This window comes from Sphaeramia orbicularis, chromosome 16 (genome assembly GCF_902148855.1).
Source record: "Sphaeramia orbicularis chromosome 16, fSphaOr1.1, whole genome shotgun sequence".
NCBI lineage: Eukaryota > Metazoa > Chordata > Actinopteri > Kurtiformes > Apogonidae > Sphaeramia > Sphaeramia orbicularis.
The window spans coordinates 51370820-51394363 of record NC_043972.1 but is presented as its reverse complement, the minus strand read 5'-3'; the positions used below and the strand labels follow the sequence as shown (position 1 = coordinate 51394363).

General features: G+C 41.9%; 1 protein-coding gene across 2 annotated transcripts in view; it reads left to right on the top strand.

Annotated features, from left to right (window-relative positions):
* Positions 1 to 2391: 2391 nt before the first annotated feature.
* The window catches only part of dgkb (diacylglycerol kinase, beta), a 198049-nt gene continuing 176896 nt past the window's right edge, over positions 2392 to 23544 (top strand). For both annotated transcript variants that reach the window (XM_030158482.1, XM_030158481.1), the window contains exons 1-2: positions 2392 to 2777; positions 21440 to 21580. In XM_030158482.1, the coding sequence (XP_030014342.1) occupies positions 21511 to 21580 (70 nt within the window). In that variant the 5' untranslated portion in view covers positions 2392 to 2777; positions 21440 to 21510. The remainder of the gene's footprint in view (positions 2778 to 21439; positions 21581 to 23544) is intronic.

Here is a 23544-nt window from a genome sequence, read left to right as displayed (position 1 = left end):
TATTAGTCTACTTTTCCCTTAACCATCACACAATTAGCCAAATTTAAAACATATTTACATATATAAGTCTAATTTGGTCACACAAAGTTATTTTTGTGTCCAAACTGAACCAAAACCCCTTTTTCATAACAGTGTCACAGCATAAATTAAACACTAATGCATTATCAGCATTTTCTCTCACGTGAGATCGCCCTCAACAAGATGAACACGTGAACTGAGTGAGCGGAGTCGGCTCCTGTTCGGGGGGCCCATGTGCAAACTCAGTGCTGCTAGTATGAAGCTTGCTTGTACTGCAGATTTCCACTCATATTTCACGACAAAAATACTCACCAGCCATGGCTTGTGAAGCAAATAACTGGTACAACGGTGCACTTGTACTGTGTGGTTCTACTATATATGTAATTTTGACAGTGATTGGTAATCAATCCAGTTAGGGGCGTAGAATTGCATAGGGACGCTAGGGACACGTCCCTACCAATATCTAGCCACTACTGTTTAGTCCCTATCAATACAACTGCTGTCCGTAGTGTTTAGTCAATGATTATGGCACACAAAGGGTTAACAGTCGGTCTCTGCTAGAAGTCCTGCCTCTAATGTAAATCTCGCTCTTCGATTGGCTCTTTGGTTTCGCCTCCGTACATGTGATTGGCCATCCCCACTGTCACTCCATCTACTTGTAAAAGGAACCTGCAAGTTGGACCGCTAATGTAAGTTTTCAATATGTTTGGCATTTGTTCTGCCTGGATCGAGTCAGCTAGACGGATTGGAATATCAGTGGTGTCATTTACATGGACATTTGTACATGGGCCTGTTTGCATGTGTGTGCGCGCCCGTGCATGTGTGCTCAGTAATTAGGATGTAAAGGACGTCAAAATGATTCATTTGTAATGTATAATTTATTGACAAAGATGTGTGTTTGTACATCAGTCTTCATATAACTTGTTGTATTCATGAAGAATCTGATGGCAGTGGAGCACTTTTTCTGTAGTTCTCAGGTCAACTCTACTTTGTTCCGAATATTTCCATGATCTCCTTTGTATGTTTGGTATCACACTCAGACAGCGTGAGATGTAGTGATAGTAAAAAAAAAAACAAAAAACTGAGGCATAGCCTGTTTTGTTGGAACATGTGCATATGGGGAATTGAACCATGGTATTACAGTGACTAAATCCACACTACAGAGGACATTGCATAAGAAGTTAATGTCTTGTCAAAACTTGCATTTTTCAGTGAGTAGATTCAGCCTTGGGGTTGCATTTATTCTTTAATGTAGTGAGAAGGCCTTTGCAAACAATAACTATGAAGATCGAAATAGCAGATTGATCCTTTATTTTGAAAACACAAGGGACATGTCTTTTTATTCCCAGTGTTTTGAATATATTGTGTCTGTGTCTGTCTATAAACTTAACTAAAGCTGAAATGATTAATCAGTGAAAAAAAATTATTCAATTACAATTTTCCTGAATCAAAGCTTTGTTTTGTTAATTTCGCTGCTGCTAAACATTGGTTCCACTGTTGTGTTTCACGTGGATGCTGGTTGTGATGCACATGACTCCAGGATCAACATAAAGTTGTATGTAAGTTCCACCTTAAGTTGTTAGTGAGTTAGTATGTTGGATACAAATCTGTTGTACACTGCAGTGCACATATTGTTTGTAAATGTCATTTGACTTGGTTGTTGTTTATATCTATAGATATTTTTATGTATACTTTTATACTGTTGTCATTGTTATTATTTCTATATAGATGTTTCTTATATATCCTTTTACTTTTATACTTTTTGTGGTTGTTTCAGGTGGCTCTGGAATAAAGGACACATTGCCATTTTCAGAATGTCTTTTTCACATTTTTACTATTTTTCCCTCACATTCAGATAATTGTTTAATCGAATCAAAGAAACTAATCAATAGATTAATCAATTACAAAATAATTGATAGCTGCAGCTCTAAACTCAACTCTGGGTTCTACATCATGTTCTGCTGCATCACCTTTCTTTTCCGTCTTACTGCCTCCATTTCCTCCACCATCTGTGTAGTGTTTCTCTCTGTATCCTCATCTCTTTTCCCTGCCTTCTCTCAGCCTACTTGAGAGGATATCCCACAGGTTGCTGCTATTCACCTCCACCCACAACCTGATGCATTGAGTTGAATGCTAATGTGGTGGCAGGGCTGATGTGTGCCACAGTCACTGGGGAAAAAAAATAGAAGAAAGGATATTGGAGAAGATGGGGGAGGGGGAGAAAAGGGAGATTAAAACGAGGATAGCATAGGTCCTGAGGGTGTTTCTTTTTTAGGAGTGGGAGGGGGGAAGGTTGAGGACCAGAGAGCGATTAAAAGGGGGAGGGATGGAGGGATATGACGCGAGCAAGCGGGAGTATGGAAACTGATCGTTGCAGGCAGTGCAGCAGTGGATAACAGTGCTCCACTGCTCTCTCTCTCTCTCCCTTTCTCTCATACCACTCCACATCCACAGCAATGCTGCTCTGACCAGACATCTTAAGAGAAAAACAAACATAGTCATACACTGGGGCCGCTCTTGCTACTCACTGCTCATCGTCCATCTCTGCACAGAAACACACTCTAATTACAAAACACCCACTCCTCTTTGCCTTGCATCTTGAGAGGAGATCCGGAGTAGGAGGAGTAGGAGGAGTAGGAGGAGGGATACAGCAGTAATGGAACTGTGAGCATCATTTCAAAGCATCTGCCCTGAGGATTTGGATCCATCTGTATCAACAGCCCCCTCAGCATTGTCAACTTGGTGCTCGGCAGCAGCAGGTGAGCACAGGCATGTTGATATGTCAGACGGACTATGTGTGTTGCAGCAGCCACTACCTACCCACTTACTATCTATGTGTGTCATGGCATCAGTGGGAAAAATGTCAGCAGGGGCAGCACATGGATCTCATCATTGCACCACTGGATCATAATACAGCTATGACTTTGAGTTGGATTTTTTAGTGCCAAACTGAGTGAAGGTGATGACCAAGGGGAAATATATTGTACAGCAATAGTATTAATGTGTTGGTGTTTGATAAACAAACATTTCTGACACACCATTCTTGATGTCTGTGTGATAATAAGACATGGTAAAGTGTGTTTTCAAGCTCCAGCTGCAGATCAAAGTTTATGTGAGGGAGGCTGATTCCCACACACCCAGCGTGTTAATACAGCAAAGCTGGCTGCTGCACATCGTCAGGGCTGCTGTCACTCCACTCTATAGTCTATATCATAACAATGGTGCTCTGTGAATAATTTATATAGGCTTTTTAACGCAATTGCCTCTTGTTTGCAGGGTTCATACCATAGTGTGTGCAATGTACGGTATGTGCAGAGACGCATTAGTGCTAGAAAATGACTGTGAATTATTTACGCACACATTAATACGGCACAGTGTATCTATCTTCTACATGGATGAATACATCCACTTGTTGATCCACAGTTGTTCTTTGGAACTGGGGCAGATTGCAGATGCTTCACTGGCAATATGAATAGTAACATGAACACAACCACACCGTTGCCAGAATGACACTGCAACCCTGTCTCAAAGAAATTATGTTCCACATTAAACTAAGCTTAGAATCCATTGTGTTTGTCATTTGCTACCTGTACTACATTTGGTATAAAAGTGCTTTGAACATGTAATTTCTCACAAAGGGTTCTATTATGTGTCATCCATCCATATAGGCAGGAGGTAGGTGTCGCAGATAGTACTTTGCACCTTGGTTTAGGCAATAAGAATGCCATTGTTAGCATTAGGAAAAGATCTTGGTTTAATTATTGATAAACACAAAAGTTCTGTTTCCTTTGTGACTTTGAAGGAAAAGTGTTGATATACTATATTATGTGTTTCCATAAAGAATCTTTGTACCATAGACTGTATATAATGTGTGGATGGAGGAACTTTGTCATCTCCCATCAGTTTCTAGGTTATTGCCAATAGTTTGTCATAGAGCCATCACTATGTAAGCATTTAAGAGCTGGAAGTGGCCATATATAAACAAATGGGTTGGAGCTGTGGGAGCACAAGGGGTCATAGTCAGTGTTGGACAAATTACTTTTAGAAAGTAATTAGTTATGGTTACGAGTAACTTTCCCAAAAAAGTAACTGAATTAGTAACAGAATTACTCCTTCATAAATGTAACTAGTTACCAGGGAAAGTAATTGTTGCGTTACTTTTTTTTTAAAAAACCTTCAAATATGTCAAAGAAAATGGATTTTTGAGCGTGTTTCATCGGCCAGTTGCATAGAGTAGAACAGCATAGATGGTACTTCATGTAACTTCGTATTTATTGGAATGCGAACAAAATTAAAGACATGCCTGAAATAATAAAGCAGTGTCATCCTTTGTGGGTTCTACTGCCTCTCCTGATCTGTCTAACTTTTGTGTCTTGAGGCGACTTCTCTGATAGTTAGTCCTGTCTTACAGAAAGTACTCATTTAGATGGAACTGATGTTCCCACTTAACAGAGCTTCTATACCATGACTTCGGTAAAACTAGGGTCCACCAGGGCCTGACTTTTCCACCACATAAGGGGATCTGCATTTATAGGAAGAACATGCTCCTCCAGTTAATACAGCATCTCCACTTTTTTCAGGTGTTCCTCCCTGACACAGTGTCTTCAGTCTAGTTAATCGGAGTCACTGATAACTGCTCCCCAAAGTTAGCTGCGCACAAGGGAGTAGGTTTGATTCTGACATTGGTGGGGACACAAAAGTGCTCCAAGGCAGCACTCCTGAGAGTTTATGTTTTTTTGCATTTGCGATCATAATTTCACATCATGTAGAGCTGATCAAACAAGCAAACAATCATAGTTAGTTGGTTCTAGTCCTTTTGGCAGTCTAGGCGAGATATGAATTTGGTGCCCATCCTTAAAAAACACAAACATGCACACAAACACACACACACATACATATAGGGGGGCACAAAGAGGAGATATATGAAGCATGAGAGGAGATGCACAAAGCAGCCAGCAGTAAACCACATAGAAACATATATCAAAGAGCCAACTAGCAGTAAACCATATAGAAACATAAATAAACTAGAACCACTCGGAGAGCGCAGACCTCCGCCAAGGCTGATCAGTGGGCCCCCCCACCCCCGATCACCACCAAAATTTAATCATTTCTTCCTTATCCCATTTCCAACAAACCCTGAAAATTTCATCCAAATCTGTCCATAACTTTTTGAGTTATGTTGCACACTAACGGACAGACAAACAAACAAACAGACAAACAAACCCTGGCAAAAACATAACCTCCTTGGCGGAGGTAATCAGATAGAAACATATATAAACCACATAGAAACATATATCAAACAGCCAACTACCAGTAAACCATATAGAAACATATATAAACCACATAGAAACATATATAAACCAGCCAACTAGCAGTAAACCATATAGAAACATATATAAACCACATATAAACATTTATAAACCACATAGAAACATATAGAAACCACATACACATATAGAAACCAGCCAACTACCAGTAAACCAGATAGAAACAAATATAAACCAAATAGAAACATATAGAAACCAGCCAACCAGCAGTAAACCACATAGAAACATATATAAACCACATAGAAACATTTATAAACCACATAGTAACATATATAAACCACATAGAAACATATATAAACCACTTCAGCAGCAGTAAACCAGACACCTTAGCAGATATCTCATATCTTAATCATCTACAGTTCCATTATTAGCCATCTTTGCTTCATTTCAGTTCAGCCAGCTGTTGCTAGTAACATCAAAGTTTTGTTTTTGTTTTTTTCACATTATTAAAGGTTACATACCTCTATAATTGGATTATTTTTCTGCCTCCTCTTTTCTCTGCTTCTAAACTGTGCAGCTAAGGCCTTGGAAGGCCTTTTCATGGTGATAAACTCTCCAGCCTTTACCTGGATGCTAGTTCTACAACTGTCTGACTCTGTCATTCAGCTCCACTCTGTCTCTGTCAATCACACACACACACACAGTGAGCACCGGTCTGGGAGAGCTCACCTGAGAAATTACAGGGGGGGTTGTTTTGTTTTTTTTCCTCTCATTTCTTTATTTTTAAGACAATTTATGAGAAATTGTCATGTTATCAGTTATCAGCCTATGCCACGTACCAGCCCTGCATGCACGGACACACACACGCATGCAGGCAAACAGACACATGTACAAAGTAAATGACACTTCTGATATTCAAATCCATCTAGCTGATGTGACCCAGGAAGAACAAATGCATACATGTTGACAACTTACGCTAAGCGGTTGGAGATACGAACTGCCTCCTGTCTGGTCCAACTTTTTTTTTTCCCTGTTCTGTCCAACTAGCGGGTAACTGTAGCGTTTACAAGTAGATGGAGTAACAGCGGGGACAGCCAATCACATGTACGATAGCAAAACCGCAGAGCCAATCGAAGAGTGATAATTAGGTTAGAGGCGGGACTTCTAGCAGAGACCGACTATTAACCCTTTGTGTGCCATAATCATTGACTAAGCACGACGGATAGCTGTTGTATTGGTAGGGACAACACAGTAGTGGCTGGATATTGGTAGGGACGTGTCCCTAGCCTGCCTATTAAATTCTATGCTCCTGGCTGCGCACATAGCTGTGTTCAAGTGAATGCGGTGTGCTGCGGACCACTCAAACTCGGAGATGTCATTAGTTGTTCAGGTGAAGGCAGCTTGGACAACTCAGACTCAATGAGCACACAGGTGAAGCATGAAGGCTGTGTGGGCAATTTGAATATAAGAACGGCTCGTAAATGAACGGCTCACAACTAATCAGTTCTTATCATTCACTGAAGAGAGCCGTTCAAAAGACTTGACTCGTCCTTGAACATCACACCTCTGGTGCCTGGCTGAGTGAGTCAGAACAGATATCAGTGCACAGTAACGCGCCACATTTCACTGTCGGTATCGGTAACAGCGTTGTAACATTTCAAATAGTAATTAATTAGATTACCCATTACTGGAAAACAATAACAGCGTTTTTAACGCCGTTATTCCCAGCAGTGGTCATAGTGGAGATAATGCTGATGCTTAACTGACTCCGTAAAATTGTAAACACCACCAATCACTGTGTAGCAAAGTAATTTTGTAGTCTTATTTGTGGAACCTATTGCCACAACTATAGTCAGTCCATTAGAAAAACAAATCTATTATTTTTGTAATTGATTTATCTGTATTATTTTCTTCAATTCAACTCAGCGATTATATGAATAGGTAAGACATGTCTGAAAATTACAACTTGTCCTTTATTCTGGAACCAGCTGACAACCGCAAAAAGTATAAAAGTACAAGGATATATTAAAAAATATCTATACAGAAATAACAATAACAACAGCATAAAAGTGTATGTATGTACTACATATATATAATACCTATATTATAATACTGGAAGATGTCAGAGCGTCTGTCTGCACGGTTCTGAGAAATTGACACCAGCCAATTTGGTAACTACAGCTGAGGAAGAGTCCCATCTCGATGTTAAATATCTTTTTTTTTTTTTTTTTTGAAACACCCTTCTTTAAAGTCAGGAGGGACTGATTTAATTCATGTTGCTAAGCAGTTGCCAGGGGGAGGGACAGGAAGCTGCCTTGCATGTCCCGTCAGCCTTGCATGATGGGAAATGAAGTTAAAAACAGAAACGATGTTGGCTATTTACGGTCAAGGAAGAGACTAGTAAAAACGTCAAGTTGATAGGACCAATATTTTGGGAGATATTAGTAATTTTGGAATACAATAGCCTTACAATCATGTTGCTATGCCCATGATGGTTGACAGGAAGCACAGTGCCATGCTGCATGACAGGAAATGAAGGTAAAAACAGGAACTATGCATTTACTAACTTCAGTCCCTAGATATGGGTATTAATATTGTACTTGTTTAATTTGATGAACCTTTGATGATATAAAGCCACCAAACTGAGCTGAACTGAACCACTGACCTGGATTACATAATATCGTTTCAGCCTCTTTCACAATTTGTCAAAGCCTTTGCCTAACATTTTTTTCTGTAGCCTTTCATACATAGAGATGTTATAGACTAGAATCGGAGAGCTTCTCCTTTTTCAGTGCAAACTATTTAAACTACTATTTAAACTATTTTATTTAAAATACTAGAAGCACTTGTAGAGCGCAGACATCCGCCAAGGCAGATCAGTGGCCCCCCCATGGCTCCCCCACCCCTGATCACTACCAAATTTTAATCATTTGTTCCTTGTGCCAGTATCAACATTTCCTGAAATTTTCATTCAAATCCGTCCATAACTTTTTGAGTTATCTTGCACACAGACAGACAAACAGACAGATAAACCAATGCTGGCAAAAACATAACCTCCTTGGCAGAGGTAATAAGATGCAAAAACAAGATAAAGTCCTACAAGGTGGTGCAGTTTCCATCTTAAATGGTATCTTTGTTTCTAATATTTAGTCAGTAAAGAATAGTCTATTCTACATAGACAGAAATGCAGTTTGTCTCCACTGACTTTATTTGCATTTGCCATTTATGAAGTTTTAAAATGTTTGACTTCATAACTTCCTAAATGTGGATCAATGCCTTATCCCCTTAACTTTGACTCACAAATTCACATCAATCTGTTTTGATTACAGAATCAGCCAACGTAGTGTATGCATTTCCCCAATGTCAGTGTGGCAAGGGCAATCAAGGAGGATTTAAAGGACCGACAATGCCACCTGGATCTCAAGCCCAGAAAATGATAACTAATAATACGGAGGAGATGGGTGTGGTTTTAATAATCCTACTTGGAGACTGTTTTGTAAGAAGCGCAAAGAAAATCACACAGGTTCGTTCCTGATTGCAGACAGAGACATGATATTAACCAAATAGTTCATTCAAATAATTTGAATGCAGTAAATCATAGAAAGATGTAAAATGCTGGGACTGCTAAACAAGAAAGACAAAAGGTGTTAATAGACACAAAACTGCAACAAATGAAGTCAAAAGATGATTTCATTACAAGTAGTAAGTAAAAGCCTAACACAGGAATCTAAAAATCAGCAGTCCAGCTGAAAAGAAGAAAATAAACAAATAAATAAATAAATAAATAATAATAAGGTAAGCTGGGGGCCACAGGTGGGAGGCAGACTCCGCTGTAGGGTGCCACCAAATACCCACCTCAGTGCAGCACAGCAGACATCACAGCAAAATTAAAGGTGCAGTCTAAAAATGTGTGTCCCAGTGTATTTACTCAAAGTGGGAGACCTCACCAGTGTGTTCAACCCCTTAACCATGCGGCGACCAGCTCCCTGAAAAAAAACAAACAAAACAAAACAATGACAAAACCAAACCCTGAATAAATGAATCAAGGGACAAGTTAAACTCACAAACTAAGCAACACAACTTAAAACAAACAAAGAAAAAACAAGAGCACAATAAAGGACTAACAAAGGACAAAACAGCAGCAGGTGAGCCTATTAAAACAAGAAAAACAGAAATTAAATCAGGCTCACCTCCCTTAAAAATGATGACGGGTGTCACAGTCTACTTACCTCCTCTACAGTTCGGGATGGGAATCGAGAACCGTTTCTTTTTGAGAACCGGTTCCCAGTAGCTCGATTCCTTGGAATTGTTTGCCCGCCTGCTTAACGATTCTGCTTATCACTTCCGCCTTCGTTGTGCATGCGCGATGACATCACGCGTACGCTGCATTGTTTTGGTCAGAACGTAGCCAACAATGGTGTTGAGGCAGAAACGGTCTAAAAAGACGACTCCAGGTCAGCTTACTTGGAACACTTGCAAAGCTTCCATGTCTTCAAAAGGGTGGAATCCCTCCAATATCCTCAAACATTTGTCCACAGCATGTGAATCATTTATAGGAATGTCACGTATTTGATACGCTACTTAGCAGCGCTTGTGAATGTAGCGGCAGAGTGAACGCCGAGCCGGTTCCAGTGCGGGCAACAAACGTCGCAACTCCTCAAATACAAGTTTCCGAAGGTAAGAAGGGAAAGGAAATGAGATGCACAACAATGGGAGACAAGCCGAGCCGAGTCGAACCGGTTCCACGTAGTAGAAATGCAGCAATAGAGGAATTAGTAAAGCATATTTAGTTTCACTTTCACCCCCCCGAACCGCGCCGGCATCATCTGTTATTATTATTTGTAAATACTGTATATGTTATATTTTCTGTGCAGAGATGGAAATATAAAAGACAGTTAATGCAAACACACCTGTTTGTACTTTTTTATTCCCTCACCCAATGAGAATCGATAAAAGAATCGATAAGGAATCGGATCGATAATCAATATCGATAATGGAATGGGAATCGTTAAATTCTTAACGATTCCCATCCCTATCTACAGTACAACAGTGAGATCAGACAGGGCTTCCCTGGCAGCAGCCACCAGCTCAGACAGCTCAGGAATGAGAGAGAGAGAGGGAGAGCACCCACAACACAGGTTTTTATACATTAGTGTTAATTAAGGGAGTGGTCAGGAGAGGAGTGAAATTAGAGCTGTGTTCATTCTACTTAGGAGTTTTACTTACCACATCAGTTAATGTCAATATTCAATGCATATCTAAGTCAGGACACTGAAAATAATTTTGTGGTATCAATAAAACCATCTCCAACTCCTGAGGTGGGAAATTCTATTTTTATTACTTAAGATTTTCATTACTTACTTCATTACCATTGACCATTATGCCTGTTGTCACAATACCCATGAGCAGGTGTAAATATGCAATTTGTGCACATGTCATGTACAGGGTGGGGAAGCAAAATTTACAATATTTTGAGGCGGGGATTGAAAGACAGTGTATGACCAATTAGTTTATTGAAAGTCATGAGAATTTATTTGCCACAAGAAAATTTACATAATAGAAAATGTTTTTATTCTATGTGTCCTCCTTCTTTCTCAATAACTGCCTTCACACGCTTCCTGAAACTTGCGCAAGTGTTCCTCAAATATTCGGGTGACAACTTCTCCCATTCTTCTTTAATAGTATCTTCCAGACTTTCTCGTAATAGTTTTGCTCATAGTCATTCTCTTCTTTACATTATAAACAGTCTTTATGGACACTCCAACTATTTTTGAAATCTCCTTTGGTGTGATGAGTGCATTCAGCAAATCACACACTCTTTGACGTTTGCTTTCCTGATTACTCATATGGGCAAAAGTTTCTGAAAAGGTATGGATAATAGTGTTAGGTATGATTATGACATCAATATATGTTTGGTTTCAAAACAATTGACGTAGTGCCTGCTGAGAAAAAACAACTAAATGTTCATTGTAAATTTTGCTTCCCCACCCTGTACATGTTCAGAAAGGTCTCAGTGCCATGAATGTGAATATGTGTGAGAGTGGCGACAGTGGAGAAAAGCAACCGCGTCACTGATGATTTCATCCCTATGTGCCCACTGCAGACTCAGTAGGCCCTGCGCCGGCTTTACCTGGCTCAGGCCTAATTAAAGCCACAAGTGGCATTGAAAGGCCCTCACCATGGGCACGTCCAGTACAAGTATGTCCATCGTTCAGCAGGTGGTGCTCTAGCACCAAATTTCAATGTCTTCTGATGAGTGGGTGTAGGCCTGGGAGATTGACAACTGATTCAAATTTGAGGCAAATCTGTGTTCGTATGTCCAAACTAAAGAAACTTTTGTATAAATAAATCTGTAGGGGGTGCTATGCAGCCAAAATACTATTTTTTCCATTGAATGGGTGTAGGCCTGGGAGATGTACTACTCAGTCAAATTTGAGCCAAATGGGTTTTTGTATGTCTGAAGTGATGCAATTTTCGGAAAGGCAAATTAGTAGGGTACGCTATTGAGTGAATTTTCTATGTCTTCTTACACATGGGTGTAGGTCTGGGAGATTGACAACTGATTCAAATTTGAGTCAAATAGGTGATCGTATGTCCAAACTGAACCACTTTTAGTAAAATTAAATTTGTAGGGGGCGCTATGAAGCCAAATTTCTTTTTTTTCAGATGAATGGGTGTAGGCCTTGGAGATAGACAACTGACTCAAATTTGAGCCAAATTGGTGTTCGAATGTGCGAGCTGAAGCCATTTTTATAAAGGTAACTTTGTGGGGGGGGCTATAGCGCAAAATTAAAATTTCTTCCAATAAATGGGTTTAGGCCTGGGAGATTGACAAGCGACTCAAATTTGAGCCAAATCGGTGTTTGTATGTCCGAGCTGAAGCAATTTTTGTTAAAGTAACTTTGTAGGGGGTGTTATAGTGCAAAATTTTAATTTCTTCCAATAAATGGCTGTAGGCCAGGGAGATTGACAACTGATTCAAATTTGAGCCAAATCGGTGATTGTGTGACCGAACTAAAGCCAATTTTGTAAAGGCAAATTTCCGAAAAAAAACTTAGCAATGTTTGCGACCTCCTTGCACAAAAACAGTGAAACTGATCCCAAAAATTTGGCTAACTTTTGATGCCCGACTTCTCTAGATACTGTACACTGATTTTGAGCACATTCGGCCAAACGCCCAAGGAGGAAATAGTTAAAATACGACGTCAGTGAAAACGCTGACTCAGCATTTTGGAAATTTCAATCCAATAAGGCCGACTTCTGGTTGGTTTAGGGGTGTGGCCATAATAATATATATTTTTTTGTCTACTCATGATGAATCTGTGTACCGATTTTTGTGGCTCTACGACAAACTTTACATCAGACGTGCTCCCATTGACGTAATGTATTTCCACTTTTCAAGGGGGCGCTGCCGCAACATTTCTTTATCGACATCTACAAAACCTATATGTAAATTCAATTTCACGTACTTCTGAATTTTGGGCAAAATTTGGTGAGTTTTCGTAAATGTTCAGGTGGTCAGATTTGAGCTCAAAGAGCAGGAGAAGATAAATAAATAAATAAATGAATAAATAAATAAATAAATAAAAATTAAAGCCGCAAGCGACATTGAAAGGCCCTCACCATGGGCACGTCCAGCAAAAGTATGTCCATCGTTCAGCAGGTGGCACTCACTGTCTTCTGATGAATGGGTGTAGGCCTGGGAGATTGACAATTGACTCAAATTTGAGGCAAATCAGTGTTCGTATGTCCAAACTGAACAAATTTTTGTATAAGTAAATCATTAGGGGGCGCTATGGAGCCAAAATTGAATGTATTCCATTGAATGGGTGTAGGCCTGCAAGATGTAGCACAGAGTCAAATTTGAGCAAAATCGGTGTTCGTATGTCTGAACTGATGCAATTTTCTTGAAGGTAAATTTGTAGGGGGCGCTATTGATCAAAATGGCAATTTCTTTTGATAAATGGGTGTAGGCCTGGGAGATTGACAACTGATTCAAATTTGAGCCAAATCAGTGTTCATATGTCCGAACTGAAGCAATTTTAATTAAAAAAAAAAACAAAAAAACTTGTAGGGGGTGCTGTAGTAGAAAATTTAAATTTCTTTCAATAAATGGGTGTAGGCTTGGGAGATAGACGTCTGATTCAAGTTTGAGCCAAATTGGTGTTCGTATGTCTGAGCTGAAGCAATTTTTGTAATGGTAAATTTTCAAAGAAACTTTGCAAAGTTTGCGACGTCGTCACACAAAAACGGTGACACCGATCCCAAAAATTCATCTAATTTTTGATGCCCCACTTCTCTAGTTACTGCACATTGATTTTGAGCTCATTTGGCCAAACGCCTAAGGAGGAGGTAGTTTAAATACGACGTCAGCGAAAAAACTGACTCAGCATTTTGGAAATTTCAATCCAATATGGCCGACTTCCAGTTGGTTTAGGGGCGTGGCCATAATAATATTTTTTGTTTGTCTCCTGACGATGAATCTGTGTACTGATTTTCATGGCTCTACAACAAACTTTACGTTGGACATGGTCCCATTGGCGTAATGTATTTCCACTTTTCAAGGGGGCGCTGTCGCAACATTTCTTTACCAACATCTACGAAACCTATATGTAAATTCAATTTTGCACATTTCTGAATTTTGGGCAAACTTTGGTGAGTTTTCGTAAATGTTCAGGGGGTCAAATTTGAGCTCAAAGTGTAGGAGAAAGAAAAATAAACAAATACATAAAAATAAACAAACAAACAAATAAATAAATAAATAATCTGAGCAAGAACAATATAGCCGTTTCTATGGAAACCACATATTTAGCCTTATTATTTAAGCTCTCGAGGTCTGTGGGGTCAGATGTCACGTGTTGTGCACTTACACCCACACGACTGACCCTGACTGGGCATGTCCCATTGACTCCCATTCATTCTAAGCAGGTGTATATATGTGGTTTGTGCACATGTCATGTACATGTTCGGAAAGATCTGACTGCCCTGAATGTGAATATGTGTGAGACTGGTGACAGCGGCGAAAGGTGACCACGTCACTGGTGATTTTGTCCCCATGCGCTCACTGCAGACTCAATAGGCCCTGTGCGGGCTTTACTCGGCTCGAGCCTAATAATAATAATCTAAGCAAGAACAATATAGCCGTTTCTATGGCAACCATATATTTGGCCATATTTGAAAGCTCTCGAGGTCCCCCACATGTCTGTGGGGTCAGATGTCACGTGTCGTGCACTTACACCCACATGACTGACCCCGAGTGGGCGTGTCCCATTGACTCCCATTCATTCTAAGCAGGTGTAAATATGCGATTTGTGCACATCATGTACATGTTAGGAAAGGTCTCACTGCCGCAAATGTGAATATGTAAGTAAGTAAGTAAGTAAGTAAATTTTATTTATAGAGCACTTTTCACAGACAGAGTCACAAAGTGCTTTATCAAATCAAATCAAATTTACAGAAACCCAACAGAATCCTCCAGAAGCAAATACTTGTGACTGGTGACAGTGGCAAGGAAAAACTTCCCTTTAACAGGCAGAAACCTCGAGCAGACCCAGACTCCTGAAGGATGGCCATCTGCCTTGACCAGTTGGGGTTAAAGAGCGAGAGTAAAGGTGGAGAAAAGAGAGAGCGATAGAGATACAGAGAGACTGGGGGAGAGGGGAAGAGGGGGGAGGTAGGGGGAGACACATGGAGTACATGTAACACTGTAAAGTAGCAACTTTACATTGTGAAAAACGAATAAAACAATACAAATAAAATACAATTAGAATATCCACAGAACACAAGAAAATACCATTAAAAACAGTTTAAAATATGATGAATACATAAAGTGCAATCAGTTTGTGATGCCCCTGAGTCAATTGGGAAATTAAAAAGCCTGTTTGAACAGGAGTGTTTTGAGGTGTTTTTTTTAAAACTCTCTACAGAGTCCATGGACTGTAAGTGTAGAGGCAGGTCATTCCAGAGACGTGGTGCTACAGCTTTAAAGGACCTGTCACCGCGTGTACTAAAACAGGTGTGTGGAACCATCAGCAGGTGCTGTTCTGAAGACCTCAGGCTACGAGCTGAGCCATAGGGCTGAATCAGGGAAGCAATGTTTGCAGGGGCCTTGCCATGTAGAGCCCGGAAAGTTAGCACCAGAATTTTGAAATGAAAATGATATAAAACAGGGAGCCAGTGGAGTGATTTAAGAATGGGAGTGATGTGGGCTCTCCTGTTTGTGCGGGTCAGAAGCCTTGCAGCAGAGTTCTGGACAAACTGTAGACATGCCAGCTCCCTCTTGTTTAAGCATGTGAACAGAGTGTTACAGTAGTCTAAGCGAGAAGACACAAATGCGTGAATGATCATCTCAAGCTCATTGATGGACACCATAGACCTGAGTTTGGAGATGTTGTGGAATTGGAAGAAACAGTTTTTCACTTGGTGTTTGGAGTATTCTAAAGACATGGCCTGGTCAAAGATGACACCCAGATTCCTCAGTTTGGTCTTTACCAAAGAGCTCAGGTGTCCGAGGTGTTGTTTAATCCCTGGGACTGCACTGTCCAGGGCAATGATGAGGGTCTCCGTTTTGCTGGAGTTCAGCTGGAGGCTGTTATCATTTAGCCACTGTTTCAGCTCTAACAAGCAGTTGATTAAGGAACTCAGTTTGTGGGGCTCAGAGGAGTTAAAGGAGCAGTACATCTGGATGTCATCCACGAATAGATGATAGGAGACATCACTATACTGCTGGATAATGTGGTCAAGCGAGAGGACATACAGTAAGAACAGGACTGGTCCCAGGACAGAGCCTTGGGGCACACCACACAGTAGATCCGCTGGGTCAGACTGGATGTTATTGATTGACACGCTGAAGCTTCTGCCAGTCAGGTAAGAGGAGAACCAGTCTAGCACAGGACCTGACATCCCTACCAGGTCCCTCAGTCTCTTCAGTCTCTCAATCATTATGGTATGGTCCACCGTGTCAAAAGCCAAGGAGAGATATAGCAGGACCAAGACCGAGGATTTCCTGGAGTCGACTGCCATCAGGAGGTCACTAGACACTTTTAATAGTGCGGTTTCTGTTGAGTGGGGTTGTCTAAACCCAGACTGAAAAGTGTCATAAATCTGGTGTGTCTCCAGAAAAGCTGTAAGTTGTTTAGACACTGCCTTCTCAAGGATTTTGGCCAGTAGGGGGATTTTTTATATTGGCTTGTAGCTTTTGAGTTTAGTGGGGCTCAAGTTGGTTTTCTTTAGTTTTGGTTCTACGATGGCCTGTTTGAAGGAGCTGGGAAACGAACCAGTTGAGAGCGACAGGTTAAAAAACTTTGTGACCCATGGTCCTATTGTGTCAAAGACACTGACAAGAAGCTTATGGGGGAGGATGTCTGCAGAGTTGGAGGAGGGTCTCGTTTTAGATAAAAGTGCTGAGATGTCCTCCAATGTCTCAGGGTCGAAGGAGGACCAAGTTTGAAGAGGGGGATCAGCTCGGGTCAGACAGCCAGAGGGTGGTGGGATATTGTGTTTAATATCCCTGATCATGTCTGTGAAAAAAATTAAGAAGTCATTGATGTCAGCTTTACAGAGCACGGGGGCACCAGGGATAGCAGGGGACACAATGGGCTCGATTGTGTCAAAGATTACTTTGGGGTTTTTCTCGTTAGTAGCTATAAGTTTGTGGAAATAGTTGGATCTTGCCTCCTTAATCATTTTATTTAAGGAGGTTATGAGATCCTTAAGATGTGACCTGTGTACTTCTAACTTGGTTGATTTCCAAAGACACTCAGTTTTGTGACAAATTCTTCTGAAGTTTAAAATGTTTTCAATCATCCAAGGACAAGACCACTTGCGAGTGACATTAGTTTTCAGGGGAGCCACCTGGTCAAGAATAGAGCTGCAGTGTGTGGCAAAGCACTGTATAAACTCATCAAGATCAGAACACTCATTAAAAGGACAAGGGTTAAACAGGGCATGGAAATCCTGGGCTGTGGACTCTGTAATAATCCTCCTCTTGGCCCTTCTAGGTGCAGGTTTGGGCTCAAAAGGCACACACAAATCAAAAAACACACCACAATGATTACTTAAGTGGACATCCTCAACACACACATTTGTGACGTGTAAGCCCAATGAGAATACAAGGTCCAGGGTATGCCCTTTCCTGTGGGTGGGGCCAGATACATGTTACTTAAGGTTAAAAGTGTCAGTCATTGCTAAAAGTTCCATTGCTGGGCTGGATGAGTCATTGTCGATGTGCAGATTAAAATCCCCAAGAATTAAAACCTTCTCCAGTTTTATTATTGATGCTAAGAAATCACTAAAATCGTTTAAAAAGGCACAAGCAGGGCCAGGGGGACGGTAGATTAAAAAAACAGTAAAACACATTGGAGGAGCCAATCTTGATCATTTGTGACTCAAATGAGAGAAAGTCATCAGTGCTCATCCTTCTGCATGTGTACTTGTCCTGGTACACTGCAGCAAGGCCACCACCCCGGCGACGGGGGCGGGGCTGACCAACAGCAGAGCAGCCAGGAGGGCACAGCTCATTTAAATGAATGAACTCCCCATCCATCCCTCTGCGACGTCAGGAATAATGCGTCCAAGTTCCTGTTAGTGAAAAGCTCATTTAGGGAGAAGGATTTATTGGTAATGGAACATGCATTTAGTAACTCAAACCGACTAGGTGGTGGTGGCGTCATGGTGTCCATGACCGCTGTGTGTAATGGGATCGGTCTCAACCACCTACGATGCCTTTTAGCAGAGTGAAACCCCATACATGAACCGAAAATAACAGGAATGGGGAAGAGCAAGGCAGAGGTGTAGGCTGCCAATGATGGGGAAGAAGACGAATTCACTGAGGAAGCTGATTGACAGGTGAACAGTGAGGGCCTGGGAGAGGAGGAGAGATCAGTTGGGGTGGTGTTCATTCTCACTACAGGCTTTACAGGACACTCTGAACATGGTGATCTTTGATGTGACCAGCAGGGGGAGCAGGTGACTGCAGCAGAAGAGGAAGAGCATAGTCACATAGGTGTGGGTGTGGTTTTAGTCAGGACAGCGTGTTGAATGTTTTGTGCCAAGACCCTGCTGCCCAGTCTAGAGGGGTGGACACCATCGAACTTGTAGGAGGAGGAGCGGTTCCAGAACAGATTAAAATTATCAATAAAACTGAAGCCATTCAGAGTGCAAGTGGACTGGAGCCAGGTGTTCAGGCTGAGGAGCCGGCTGAAACAGCCCACACCACGGGCAAAGGAGGCGAGGGGCCTGGAAACGAAAACAGCCTTCCCGGATCCTTTCAGTTTATCAAAGAAGTTTTTAAAATTAACCTTTGTCACTTCGGACTGTTGAAGAGAAGTATCATTGAAGTCCACATGAACTATGATACGGGTAACGGTGGACGGCAGTGAGACCAGCAGCTGTGGCAGTTCATGAAGGATAGAGGTGACGGTGGAACCGGGGAAACACTTGGTTATGGCATTAAAGAAACGAACGTTACAGATGATGGAGTCACCGAGGATAGCGGTGGTCGGAGGGAAAAGTGGTCGAGGAGACGGTGTTGAGGGTGAAGGGTTACTGGTCTCTCCAGGTGGACATTCCATGGGTGGACCGTCGGAGTGACGGTGGACGGCCTCTTGGAGAAGGTGGTGCCGGGCAGAGGAGCGGGGACCCTGGGCTGGAGGCTTCACAGGGGGACCGGCGTTATGACTGTCGCCGGTAACCAGCTCGGTGGCAGCCACGGTGTCAGCAGGAGCCAGTTCCCGGACAGAGCCAGGTGGGATGGGGAGCACACTAACTGTGGTGTGGGGAGCTGGAGCGTCCTCCATGGACAGGATGCCGAAGTGGTTTGATGTGCTGATGCTCGGTGGTGGTGAGACTATGCTCGTGTTCTTTTTGCGGCCACGAATCACCACTTCAGACCAGGGTGTTGAACACGGGGGACGAGGACAGGCAGAGGATGGATCCCATAACACCGTATCATCACAAGGGGCTTTGGGCTTCTCTGCGCTTTCCAGAAAGAGACTGGACAATGTGGGAAGGCGGCTGGAGAAACCAGAGAGCTGGGCATTTTTCTCCGCTAGTTCTGTGGAGAGGTGCAGTATTTCCTCTTTGAGATCATCTGGTAGGCCTTTACCAGGCTTTTGTTGGCTTAGACGAGCGGACTATCTCTGGGTGATGTGGGCGATGCCATGGTGGTAGCAGCGAGATACCAGAGGCAGGGCACGGGAAGCGGTCAGTGACAGCCACAGGTAAGGATCCACCTACACTACTTACCTGCCTTGATGGTGGTTTGGGTCAATGGCGAATACTTACCTGCCTTGATGGTGGTTTGGGTCGATGGTGAATACTTACCTGCCTTGATGGCGGTTTGGGTCAATGGCACAGTATGGGAAAAAGATGGTGAGAAAAGAAATCTAACAATCGGTCACTTTGATTATTAGATTAAACCACTCAGGTTAAAAAGACACGGTTAAAAAGTTAGGTTTGAGTGAAAAAAGCGTTAAGAGGAAAAAAATAAGTAGTTTAAAAGGCTGTATTTCTGGGAGTAGGTACGCCGGCGGTTTGACAGACAAGCATGTGCAGACGATGATGAGAGATGTGTAGTATGGGGCCATTATTGTAGCAATATTATTTGCAAATGCGTGTGGAGAGTTGAGTGTCTGTATTTCAATCTGTCTGTGCACAGTCAGATTTGCAAATGTGCAAATGAATCTGTAAATACGTGATGAGATTTGTGTGTTCGCATTTCAATCTGTGTGCGTGGAGAGTTGTGTGTCCGTATCTCAATCTGTCTGTGCGCAGTCGGAGTTGTGTGACCGCATCTCAATCTGTCTGTGTGCAGTCGGATTTGCAAATGTGTAAATGAATCTGTAAATGCGTGATGAGATTTGTGTGTCTGTACAACAATCTGCACATGTGTAAAACAACTTGTGTGTGTGTAATCAGATTTGAAAAGTCAAAGTATTTTCACTACAAGACCCAGAAATACAGACAAATCATTGGTTACAAGTCAAGCGGCTTCTCGATTGGCTCTCTTTCCACACGTGAATTTTGCTACACTTCTGCCGCGACAGCTCCACAAATGCGTAGCGGGATTTGTCTGTAAAACCAGGGTTTGCGTGCCTGGGCTCAGGCTGCCCTGGGCTCAGGCTCACAGGCTCCCTCATTCCGGCTGCGTTCAGCTTTGCTTGTTCTTGTACCTGACGTGAGTTTACATGAGTTGTGCTTGCAAGGTTCACCAACCTGCCACTAAAAATTGAAGAAGAAGAAGATTAATCTTCACTATTAAGCTTCACTATTGGCCTATTGATGCCAGTACCACTTTTGCTGCTGGTTTTACCAACTTTTCAGACTACCTTAGCTATTTATTTATTTATTTATTTTCAAAAAGCAAAATTATTTTCTCTGTCACTGTGAGAAAAACACATGGTCTGTCTGCCTAGCTGTAAAAGTCAGTGTTGAATACTTATCAACTTTGTTTGTATATTTAGCAATTTCTCAGACCAATCTAGAGACTCTTTATCAAAAAAGGAAATAGTGACAAATATATCAACTTTTTTCTGGTATTATTGGAGACTTTTGGAGACTCTGACGTTAAAGCATGTATCGTTCTTTGTGTAAACAAATCACTGCACTGAAAGTATGTTCATTTGTAGTCCTAAACTACAGGCTAATTTAGGCTGTTTTTATACTCACTTTTTGTCTATTGCACAATGTTATTCCTCCTACATCGTTCATTACAAATACATGCACATTTCCAATTATGCAAATTAGGTGATGATGTCATTTAACAACTTCTGGTGACTTTTAGGACAGACAATAGATACTTAACCTACTAAGGAGTTGGCAACACTGCATACCTAGACTGAAATCCCTAGTAATTAAACATGTTAGTCAAAAGGCACTATGGCAGGAGACAGTGTTTTTGCGCTGAGGTGACGTGCAGAAAGAGAAACACACAAGGACAAAACAATGAAATATGATAGGTCCAAAATGCCAATGGTCCAAAGACAGATAGTCACCTTTAATACATCTGTACTGATCTGACATTTAGCGGCAAAGTTGTTTTGGTATCAAGACATGGAGTCATCTAATCTTATCATTTCATTTCAACTGCTCCTTGTTTGTTCTGAGACCTGCAGCTTTGACAGATTTATGGTCTTTGTTCCTTTTTTTTTTTTTAGTGTGACGCCTCCCTGTGAGTTGTTGGTAAGGGAATGCTCAGTGGCTGGAGAGCGGAAGAGGTGCGAATACAATGAGCAGCCTGGACAAATGGGTTACGCTGACCCCAGCTGAATTCGCCCTGCTACAGGAGTACACCCAGTGTAAGTCGCACACTTACTTAAGTGTTTGTATCTCACTGTGTAAAGGAGATTCTGCCATTTGGTGTAGAGGTGTTTGCAGCTGTGTGACTCCATTATTCCACAAAGAACATTTTCCAGATGACATGAAATCCCTGATACTATATTCCTGGGTATGGTTTTTATCTCTGCGACCATTAGTACCTTTTAAAATTTAATTGGATGTGATGGTTACATTTGATTCGAAGTATAAGCTGCTGTTTCCAGTGATGTTAAATGTTGAGCTGTTGAAATTGAACATCATCAGACTAGAGGTGCAGTTACTGAATATTTTTTATAATGGATTGATTTATTAGTTATTTTCTTCCATTTGATGAAACGATTGTTCGAATAGGTGAAAAAAATACTAAATATGTGAAACAGACATGTCTGAAAGTGACAAACTTTATGCTAGAACCACTTAAAATAAAAACTACAAATAGTCTAAGAGTAAAAGCATATATTAAAAAAAATCCATGTAGAAATAACAACATAAAAGTATATGAAGTATATGAAAAATCTCTGTCTCTCTCTCTCTCTCTCTCTCTATATATATATATATATATATATATGTATATATATATATATGTGTGTGTGTGTGTGTGTTGTGTGTGTGTGTGTGTGTGTATATATATATATATATATATATATATACACACACACACACACACACATACACACACACACACACACACACACACAGCTCAATAGTGGTCATAGTAAGCAAGTCCCAGTTTCAACTGTGAAGAGAAGACTTCGAGTTGCAGGTTTGGTGGGTCGAGTTACCACAAGAAAACCATTGCTAAGACTTCAGAATAAGAAAAGGAGGCTTGCCCGGGCCATGAAACACCACCAGTGGACTACTGAAGACTGGAAGAAGGTGTTATGGACTGATCAAACCTGCAACTGGAAGTCTTCTCTTCACAGTTAAAATTGACCGATACAGCGACTGCATGACTGCAGAAGCTTCATCAATCCGTCTGTCAATCTCACGCTCCATCCTTCCCTCACTTGTGAACAAGACCCCAAGATACTTAAACTCCTCCACTTGGGCAAAGATTCCCCACCGACCCGGAGAGGGCAAACCACCTTTTTCTGGTCGAGAACCATGGTCTCGGATTTGGAGGTGCTGATCCTCATTCCACTCGCTTCACACTCAGCTGCAAACCGCCCAAGGGCACACTGAAGGTCCAGGTTCGATGAGGCCAACAGGACAACGTCATCTGCAAAAAGCAGAGATGAAATCCTGAGGTCCCTAAACTGGACCCCCTCTGGCCCCTGACTGTGCCTAGAAATTCTGTCCATAGAAATTATGAACAGAACCGGTGACAAAGGGCAGCCCTGCCGGAGTCCAACATGCACCTGTAACAGGTCTGACTTACTGCCGGCAATGTGAACCAGACTCCTGCTTCGGTCATACAAGGACCAGACTGCCCTTAGCAGAGGGCCCAAAACCCCATACTCCCGAAGCACCCCCCACAGGATACCACGAGGGACATGGTCGAACGCCTTCTCCAGATCCACAAAGCACATGTGGACCAGTATGGTGAACTCCCATGAACCCTCGAGCACCCGATGGAGAGTGTAGAGCTGGTCCAGTGTTCTGCAACCAGGACGAAAACTGCATTGTTCCTCCTGGATCCGAGGTTCGACTATCGGTCGGATCCTCCTCTCCAGTACCCTGGAATAGACTTTCCCCGGGAGGCTGAGGAGTGTGATCCCCTTGTAGTTGGAGCACATCCTCCGGTCCCCCTTCTTAAAAAGGGAGACCACCACCCCGGTCTGCCAATCCAGAGGTACTGTCCCTGACTGCCACGCAATGTTACAGAGATGTGTCAACCAAGACAGTCCCTGCACATCTAGAAACTTAAGGTACTCAGGGCGAATCTCATCCACCCCCTGGTGCCCTGCCACTGAGGAGCTTGCCAACCACCTCAGTGACTTCAGCT